The sequence below is a fragment of the Pteropus alecto genome, unplaced genomic scaffold (genome assembly GCF_000325575.1).
Source record: "Pteropus alecto unplaced genomic scaffold, ASM32557v1 scaffold74, whole genome shotgun sequence".
Lineage (NCBI taxonomy): Eukaryota > Metazoa > Chordata > Mammalia > Chiroptera > Pteropodidae > Pteropus > Pteropus alecto.
The window spans coordinates 406,694-416,587 of NW_006436291.1; the positions used below are offsets into that span (position 1 = coordinate 406,694).

General features: G+C 66.4%; 1 protein-coding gene across 2 annotated transcripts in view; it reads right to left on the bottom strand.

The window, feature by feature from the left end:
* INPP5A (inositol polyphosphate-5-phosphatase A) overlaps nucleotides 1-9,894 on the bottom strand; it is a 99,697-nt gene continuing 89,803 nt past the window's right edge. The window contains exons 12-15 of one of the 2 annotated variants that reach the window (XM_015590188.2): nucleotides 3,379-3,490; nucleotides 1,051-1,119; nucleotides 221-308; nucleotides 1-133 (exon numbers count right to left, since the gene is read on the bottom strand). In XM_015590188.2, coding sequence (XP_015445674.2) covers nucleotides 228-308; nucleotides 1,051-1,119; nucleotides 3,379-3,490 — 262 coding nt within the window. In that variant the 3' untranslated portion in view covers nucleotides 1-133; nucleotides 221-227. Of the gene's footprint in view, nucleotides 134-217; nucleotides 309-1,050; nucleotides 1,120-3,378; nucleotides 3,491-9,894 lie in introns of both variants that reach the window. The other variant, XM_025047537.1, reaches the window with a different exon arrangement.

The window sequence follows — 9,894 nt, forward strand, 5'->3', positions numbered from 1 at the left end:
CAGCGCGGTGTGGGGCCCCGGCCGGCGGCGGGGCTGCTGCGGCTGCTGCGCGTGGACGGGGTGGGCTGCGACCTTCTGCGCCGGGGCTACAGGCAGGGCTCCCGCGGGGTCCTCTCCTGTCGCTGGCATCTCCCTGCCGTGGGATCAGCGGTTTGTTAAAGGGACACACACACCGGGAAAGCTCAGAAAAGGTGAACTCAAGGGAAGGAGTCATATTTACCACCACGTCACTGCACGACACAACACTTGTGCACATGTGCGTGAGCTTTACCTGCCCCGGGCGCCACGCGGAAGGCCAGGAACACGGGCTGCAGCGGGAGAAGAGGCGCGTCAGAGCCCGGGCGGCATGCCGGCGACACCCGCCTCGCTCCCACGGGGCCGTCTGAGGCTCGCGGGGAGCCGGTGGCCAGCGAGGGACAGGGGCGCGTTCCCCGTAGCCACTGAACCTGCTGAGTGTGGAGCGAGCCAGGCTGGGCGGCCAGAGGCAAAGCACCTCTGCGTTTTGTGAAGAGGAATTAACCACCTCAAAACAAACGTGCAGCCGGCTTCACTGACGGCCGAGTGTGCCCCAACAATGGGGGCAGGCACGGGGCCCGGCCTGGTCTGCTCCCCGTGTCACCAGCGGGGACCTGTGTCCTAGGACAACATGCCCAGTGTGCTGGCCCATCGGACTCAACGGTGGGAAAGCGTGGACGTCTTTAACTTGGCCCAGGGAACACCATCTGTCCTGCTGGCGAGGACGGTGGGGCCGTCGCGCCTATGGGTTAGGCCCCTGACCACCCGCCACCACCTAGACCGCCGGGTGTGAGGACACAGACACGTCACACGCACACTCGAGAAGCGGGCTACAGAGATCATCAGCTGTAGACGGGTTGTCATCGTACAAACAGTAAAGCGCACGTTTCGTTCCATGGTGACTAGTACTTCCGCCTCACTTCCTACCCGTGTACCGCCCCACGTGTTGTTAGAATTAGATAAACACAGACAGCTCGCCCTCTTCCGCGAGGCCGGCCCGCCCCGCCGCCCCCAGGCCCAGCCGGGCTACGTCACCTTGTGGTCTCCCATGCAGACGTTGGGCCCGATGTGGTCGTAGGTGACAACCTTCTCCTCGCTCTCCGACTGGGAAAAGCAAATGGAGGGAATGGTGTGAGAGGCAGGGACGGTGGGGTTTCTTCAGGGAGAGGGGACAGTTCTTGCGAGAGCCACCCACCAGCCACCCTGCCCACCTCCCATGCCACTGGCCCCTAGAGGGTGTGTAGGGCCGACAGAGGGTCCCAGTAGTCCGGCCAGCACCTGGGCGCCTTGGCCCCTGGCTCTTCCAGCCACCAGGGCTCCAGCCTCTGCAAGGCTGGTGTTGAGGGAGTCGGGGTGCTGGCCCCTCAAGCTCTCCTCTGGCAGGCACCCCAGCTCGGCCCGTACCAGCTGCTTGCCCAGGCCCCAGGCCAGGCCCCAGAGTCCCATTGCCCAGAGCTCAGTGAGAACAGACGCCACTGAACCCCGCACCCCACCCACACCAGCGCACAGAGTGCGGGCCGGGCGGCCGCCCTCGTTCCTGTGCGATGGTGACGGGTCCGCTCCCGGCAGTCAGTCAGCGCAGCCGGGCCAGAACGTCTGAGGCTGTGAAGTCGAAGCTGAATTATCTGTGATGCAGTAGGAAGCCTGAGGTCAGATGTGCTGTCCAGTGTGGTCGCCTGCCCCGTGCATGAGCACCGCCCACCCTCACACCGCGACGCCGCGGCTGCGGAAGTGGGCACATCCATCAAATGCGCGTGGTAATTCACGGAGGCAGCATAAAATTGCGGGTTTCCAACTGCGTGATCTCGAGATGGATAAGCCAGCAGCCGCGGGCGTGCACAGCTCGCTGAGCGCCCGTCACCGTCACCGGCGTCACTGTGCCCGCCGGCAGCACCGCGCCCGCCGCCTTTGGCGTTTCCGGGCGAGGAAGCAGACGGAACGTGACGGCCAGGAAACGGAGCGTGGCATGATGGATGAGGCCGGGCGGCTGCCCGCGCTGCTGCCTGCGTCCCACAGGGGAGGGACGCAGGGCCCGGCTCCGCCCCCGCCCCCGCCAGGTCTGCGGCACCAAGCCTCGGTCCCCACACCGGACAGCCTGGGAGGCTGCCTCGCGCCTGAGCCCCGGGCGGTGCAGCGTGGTGCGGGCTCGGCCACCCTCTCCCCGTCCGAAGCAGTCAGGTCGTCTTGGAACATTTATTGTAAAACGCACGTTTTGGGGGCTTGGACGTTTTCCTGGTAGGTGATGCCTGTCTCTGCCCTGGACCCCGAGGCCCCGAGAGGTGCCCGTTCTGCCGGCAACCTGTGCTCAGCTTGCCTCACGGGCTCGGAGCCGGCAGGCGTGGGCGGGAGCAGGCCCTGCCCGCAGGCCGGGGAGGACCGTCCAAGCTCCCAGCTGCCCACCCGGCAGGGGAGCCTCCTGCAGACCCAGAGGCCCTGCTTGGGGCCCCTCCATTCCAGGCCGGGCAGGCCTCTTCCCCAGGGCTCAGGGATGAGCAGCAAGGGCCAGAACCCCACGAAAAAGGCCAGCGGCTCCAGGGGCCTGCTGAGTGGGGTAGGGTGTGTGGGGGGCAGGGCACGGTGTGTCCACAGGGCAGCAGTGGCAGCTCTGCCCCCTGCCGGGGACCCCTCGAGCCCCAGTGGGTAGGGGCCCAGGGTCTGGCCTAGGAGCACAGACGGGACCCCCTTCGGGGAGCGACTGGACCTAGAGCTGCTGAGCTGAGCCCGGGGGTGGCCTAGGCGGGGTCACCTCTTGCCACCGCTGCCACGTGACACCCAGAGGACCATCTGCTCCAAGCGCCAAGCATCAGGCCGCTGCCCCGATGAATCGATGCACTTCGTTATTGTATTTTTTCAACATTATATTGATTGGTTTGACAAAACCAATTCAGATGTTCTTTTGAAAACACTCCTTTTGTGTTAAAAGGTGGGAATTGAAAGTCCCAGGAAAATCGAGAGGCTCCAGGAAAGCTGAGGGTCCCCCACACCCCAGGCAGCTCCCTCCTGAATGTCACCCACTCGCTCTCAGCGGCCCGGGGGTGGGCCTGGCCGGCTGCGGCCTGAGTGACCGCACGCATCTGCGTGGGGCTGGCTCCCCAGGGCGTGGCCGGCCTGCGGTCTGTGAACCTGGTGGCCATCTGCACACGGTGCTCCGACATCGGGTGCTCACAGGGTCCCCGACGCCTGGCTCCACCCGCAGCCCCCTCAGCCTGAGCCCTGGACCAGACACGGCGCGGGCTCCGTCACAGGGCGAGGTGGGTGCGCCCTTGGGGTCAACGGAGAGATGGGTCCCCCGGGGGCTTCGCCTCCCGTGCCTGGCGTGCTGCGTCCCTCGGCATGGCCGGTCCTGGGCGGCCTATCACTTACCCTCAGAACCAGCTCCTTGGCGGACAGGGACATGAGGACGCGGTCACACCATGCCGGGCACCGCGTGTTCATGTACTGCTGGCCCTGACTGGCGTCTTCGCTGTACGGGTAGCTGAGGGGACAGGACACAGGTGGTCAGCGCTGCTCGCTCCAGCCCCTCCCCTGCCCCCCGCCAGGAGGGCTGTGCCCCGGGGATGGCCAGGGCCACCCAAGGAGAGGCTACACGTACAGAAGTTTCCAGAACATAAAGTCAAACTCACAATTCCTTTAAAGAAACGGGATCATCTAGCGAACTCTGGTTTTGGTTTGGGACACAATCTGAAGTACGGTGAAAACCACCCACAGCACTCTGTGGTCGCCGTTCCCGGCCCCTCACGTCCCCCCTGCCCACAGCTCCCGCCTGTTTCGGGGTCCTGGCTCCAGGCTCTGCACGGGCCGGTGGGCTCAGCCTGCACCCAACACCGCGAGCCACTCCCGGGGCCGTGTCGGTGGGGGCTGCATGGAGGCCTCGGCAAGTGAAGCTGCCTGGGGACGCCGGGCCCTGGAGAGAGCCTCAGGGGACCTCAGAAGGTCCCCACCGCATGCTGAGTCTGGGGGGACCCTGCACAGCCTTCGACAGTCGTTTCTCTCCGTGAAGGCCTCATGTGCCTCTGCGGGCAACCCCGACACGTGGCAGACAGCGCCTCCCTCTCTGCCGCTTCCTGCCTCGGCCAGGAGGCTGCGACCGGCTCCCTGGGCTGTTCTGTCAGGCGCCCGGCACCTCCCATCTCCCTGCTCTGTGGCCCCGAAACCTGTGTCACCCTGTGCCTGACCCGCCAGACGTGTGGTCAGGACTCACCCCTGGCACTTCCGCCAGACGCAGCAGTTCTGGCTCACCAGAGGGCCCCCCGCTCCTCCCGCCCGCCGGAGGGCCCCTGGTGGTGACCCCAATGCCACACAAGGAATTTCTGCTTTGCTTGAAGGAAAACCCAAAGCAGCAAACAAGGTGACGGTCAGCACCCACGTCGTCCCCACGGACACCAGCCGCGTGAGAGGCGAGAACCCGGCGCCCACAGGCTTCTCAGCTTCCCGTGGCCGTGTCTGTGAAGCAAAGGCCGCGCCCGCTGGGACCAAGTCCGCCTGGCGGGCTCCCGCGGTGGGACCCACGGGTTTTCCCGTCGACAAAGGACAACGTGCGGGGTCACTCTGGGACAACACCCCCTGGCCGGGGGCAAAGGTCGGGTCAGAAGGTCCTGCGGGCTCTGAGCCGACGCCAGCTGGTCTTTGCAGGTTGTGCAGGAGTGGGCGGGTTTTTGCTACGAAGAGGCCAAAGGTGACGTGACCCGGACGCCCGCCCCCCCACACTGGCCTCCCCGCCGCGGGCCAGCGCTGTCCGGCGGCCCCGTGACTCAGGCGCTTCCTGCCGGCCCCAGAGACCCTCGCTGCGCGTGGCGGTGTGAGGCGGCTCCCCGGCCCCACTGTGCTTCGAGGGGCTTCAGACGCGGGGCAGGTGGGCGGCCACGTGTGGCCCCACGGGAGTTGGGGATGGCCCGGCTCGGTGGGGGGCAGGGCTGACCCCGCGTCTGAGAGCACCTCCACCGGCTGCACCCGGACTTCGTCTCCTCCCAGAGAACCCAGGTCTGGGCCCCCGAGGTGGCCGTGACACTCCCATCCCCCAGGGCGGAGGCTCGGTGCCACCCCGCGGGTCCTGGCCTGCATGGCACACAGAAGCCACTTCTAAGTCCCTCCGTGGAGCTGTGAGTGCTGGGTGAGTCTCCGCTGTGCCACAGGCCGGGGCCTGAGCACTCGTCACTGTCACTGCTGGGCCAACGGCTCCAGTGATGAGAAGCAGAAAGTCTGGCGGTGACCGCACCCCCCACAGCTCGGCGACCCCCCACCCCACCTGGGACCGGGCCGGGAGCCTGGGGGGGCCTGTCCTTCGGAGCGCATGGCTCTGCCCGCAGCAGGCGCAACTGGGGCGGGCTCCCTGGGGGCCGACGCAGTGGACGTGGCGCTTGCTGTGCACGCTTATCTGAAAGCAGGGCGGGGACGACGGCCAGGCTGCCCCACGGTGCCCGCGGTTGAAGGGCTGTGTGATAACACTAACAATCGCGCCCCTGTCCTCCAGGCCACCTCCGGCCCGTCCCCCAGCTACCTCAGGATGTGGGCAGCGGCCCCTTTGCTGTGGCCGAGGGGCTGGGAAGGCAGGTGGTGTCACGGGGGCCACTGTGCTGGCCCGGCCAGCTGAGCGGGCGGGGGGGGTCGTCCCCGAGGGACGCGCAGGGTGGTGGGGTGCAGGCCTCCCTGGACCGGCCACCAGGCACGGGTCCACAGCTGCTGAAGGGTGCGGACAGAGAAGGGACACAGCCCTGTCCTCTCCTGGCAAGGTGGCACCTGTCCCCGAATCACAGCCCTGCTCAGTGACATGCACGGTGTGGTGCGGGCGCCCTGGTGAGTCACGGGGCGCGGTGCGGGCGGGTGCACACCCTGCACAGCGCGGCGGGGGCGCCCTGGTGAGTAATGGGGTGCGGAGCGGGCGCGTGCACACCCTGCTGTCACCGGAGCCGCCCGGGGTCGCGCACGCGGCAGCCTCCAGTCCTTGTTTTCAAAGTCACCAGCTGGAACCGAAAGTCCCAGAAAAAAGACACAAAACTAAAACCACGGGAGAAGGACTGGCCAAGGACGGTGGCAACGGGGGCCCGGGGCAGACGCCAACGCCCTCTGTCCCCACAGCCGGTGTTCTGGGCCCCGAGCACCTGTGCGGGCCACGTCCACGGGGCGCAGGGACCGGGCGGGTGGCGGCCTCCCTGCCCCCTGGGCAGCCAGCGTGATGAGTGACGCTGACACCCCGGCCGCGGGGGCGGGGTCCCCGGGGCTCGGTGGGACCCGAGGGCGGCACGGAGGGCGCCCGCCGCAGACCGCGCCGTGGCCACGCCTGGCGGTGAAGCCCCGAGTCTCCACGGGACACGGTCTCTGCTGGACGGACAGACCGACCGCGGCTCAGACTCAGGCACGGACGGGCGTTTCCTCCAGATGGACGACTGGCCTGGCCAGGGGCATCAGCCGGTGGTTGTCGCCGACGATGGAGGTCAAGCTGTCAGGCACAGACGAGGATTTTCGAGAACTCGTGTTCACTCCGTGAGCCCGACGGCCTCCACCGCTAACAGAGCCATGTGACACTGAGGGGCGCGCACCGACGTCTGGGGCATCGGCACAGCTCGGCGACTCGGGGTTCCCGAAGGGTCCGTGTGGAGTCGCCGGTCAGGCAGCGGCCTTCCCCAGGGAAAGACGCCCGTCACGCTGTGCTCTCAGGCCCTCAGGCGTCGTCCCGCCCCAGTGGGCACAGTCCGAGAGGGACAAACGACGTCCGAGAGGGCTGCCGGCCTCCTAGGCCTCACTGCCACCCGGGGCAGCCCAGGGCTGAGCGGACGCAGATGAGGTCTGGCTGTCACCACTGGCCGGACAATAAGGAAATTCTCTTAAAGGCGCAGAGTGATTTCCCGCAAGTTACTTCACGCTGGGAAACAGCTCCTTCCTGTACGAACGTTATCTGTGCTAACGTACGATAGCCTGTCACTGTTGTTTAAAAGTGAATTAATAAACACCGTGAATCAGGGTGACTTAATAGGCGTCGTGGGTGCGCACAGCCTGTCGGGGCCCTGAGGGCAGGGGTCCTGGGGCCGACTGGGCGCCGTCTGCCTTCCAGGAGTCACCCTGAGGAGTCGGCGGGCCGCCTGGCGGTGGACGCAGCTCGTCTCCCTTGTAAGCGGGAGGCCTGGCCGCAATGACACAGCAGACGGCTGTCACCTCCGACAGACACAGGAAGGACACGCTGGTCGGCAACGAACAGGGGCCGGAGGCCGTGGGAGCAAAGGCGCGGCCAAGCCCAGGGGCCTGGCCCATTGCTCACGCGGTCCGGTGTGTTGGCAAGAGGGGTGCCTGTCTCTGAGGTGGGCGGCTTCTTGGGGACTAGGAGGCCTCTGGCCATAGGGAAGGGGATCTGAAAGGGCCGTCCTGGTGCCCCGTGGGGGGGTGGCCGGCAGCAGGGTCTGGGCATGCTGCCTGCCCGTCCCTCGCAGGGCACAGGCTCCTGCGGTCCACTCCGGGCCAACCTGCCGTGGGGGCGGGGGGGGCTCTGGCAGAGTGCTCTGCTTCTTGACTGCCACCAGGCCACCTTCGTGGGGTCCCCAACGAATGGGCTACACAGGGCTGTTGAGAATGGAGGCGAAGGCTCTGTGAGCGTCTGAAACGGCAGCGCTTTCTCTAGCGAGGTGGGACGGCGTGACCGCGACCCATCCGCAGCGCCGTCTGGCCCGTCCTCCACGGGCAGCAAATGGCTCCACTGAGGGAAACCTCCCAGGCGCTCACAGCGCCGTCTGCTCGGGAACCATCTCCGGGGACTGTCGCCATGTGGGGGGGGGAGGGGCCCGCCCCGCCCTGTCTGGCTCCAGCAGCGGTGTGCCCGGCACGGGGGCCACGTCCCACTCCGCGACGCTGGGGGTGGCCTGGGCCGGCCACCGGGAGCGCACGTTCCCCAGGACAGGGCCCGAGGCACACGGCCAGTCGGCACATGTGCACCCCGAGTGACCGGACGAAGCTCAGAGGCTCTGGAGTGGGGCCCAGGGAGCCGAGGCCTGGCTTCCCGACGCTCGCATGGTCCGCGTGATGACTGAAGCCACCTGCAAGGTCATGTGTGACAGCAAGGTGGCCCGTGCCCCACGAGCTCCTCTTCACGGCCTTCTAGAAAGTGCTGGAAGCCTGGCAGGGTGGGGAGCACAAACACGTCCCGACGCTGAGGCCCACCCCGGGTGACGAGACATCCTGACCAATGCTGAGGGCCACCCCGGGTGACGAGATGTCCTGACCAACACTGAGGGCCGCCCCGGGTGACGAGACGTCCTGACCAACACTGAGGGTCGCCCGGCTGACGAGACATCCTGATCAACACTGAGGCCCACCCCGGGTGACGAGACGTCCTGACCAACGCTGAGGGTCGCCTGGCTGACGAGACGTCCTGACCAACACTGAGGGCCACCCCAGCTGACGAGACACAGCCTGTCCTGACCAACACTGAGGGCCACCCCGGGTGACGAGACGTCCTGACCAACACTGAGGGTCGCCCGGCTGACGAGACATCCTGATCAACACTGAGGCCCACCCCGGGTGACGAGACGTCCTGACCAACGCTGAGGGTCGCCTGGCTGACGAGACGTCCTGACCAACACTGAGGGCCACCCCAGCTGACGAGACACAGCCTGATGTGGGGGGCCTGTCCTCCCAGGGCGGTGGCCCTGCCCGAGCCCAGCAGAAGTGGGGTGTGCGGGTGGGCGGCTCCTGGCACTGGTGTCCACGGCCTCACTGAGGCGGGGTCTCCGTGGGGTCTCTGGGCACACCTGCTGCCTGGCCTCAGACCCCAGCGCAGGGCCCGGCCCCCGGAAACTGGTGGGTGCCCCCGGGTCGCCCTGCAGTTTCCTGCTCTGGGCCTGGCACAGAGCGATGGAATTGTGCAGCCTCTCCCGCAGGGTGGCCTGGTGCCCTGGCGAGGACAGGAAGGAGCCTGTAGGGGACAGGATGCCAACCTTCCGGAAGGTTCCCACAACTCAGCCTGAGGTGCCCCCTCACACAGGACAGCCCGTGTCCACGTTGCCGCCCCCCCCATGCAGAGCCCTTGGGGCCCCCCACTCCAAGAGAGGGTGTGGGGGAAAGCAGGTCACGAGTCCCCACTGTGGCGGTGATAGGCTGCCTAATGCGGGCAGCTGTGTGCCCACACCCACCCTGCCCACACAACACACACACCCACGGATCGTATTCACCCCCACCTTGACTCCTACATACCCCGCAGCCTACATGCATGTGCACACACCTACACGCACGTGCACACACACGCATACCACTTACTCATGTGGCCGTGCACGTCCTCATGCACACACACCTCCCACACACACATACCCCAGGTTTACACCGTGCACACGCACACCCTGTGCACACATGCAAACCATGCCCATGCAGTACACACCATGACACACACACGGGCCCATAGGCACCCACACCCTCAGAGCCACACAAGACACATGCACACACTCACACACCTGCACACCTGCACGTGTATATACAACCACGCATGCATGTCCCAACTCTGTACACACACGTATGCCCCACCATGTGTGCACACTCAAAGCCATGCACACATATCCACACACACACACCCATGCACACGTGGACACTATGCACACATGCAGACCTCTGGACTGTACATACACACACACAACTGCCTACAACACACCCTGCACACACACGCTGCCCCTGTGCGTGTACACGTGCACCTAATGTGCACACTCACACCGAAGTGAGGCCACACAGAACACACGCGAGTGAACACATGCACACAGCTCTTAGTTCACACGCGCACGTGAAGGGGAGACGTGCACACCCACACGCACGGCACGCCTGAGACCGCTCGTTCCACGGCAGAGTCAGAGACACCCCGAGTCGGCGCTGGAAGCACAAGGCCCGCCCCGCCGCTCCCCACGCCCCACT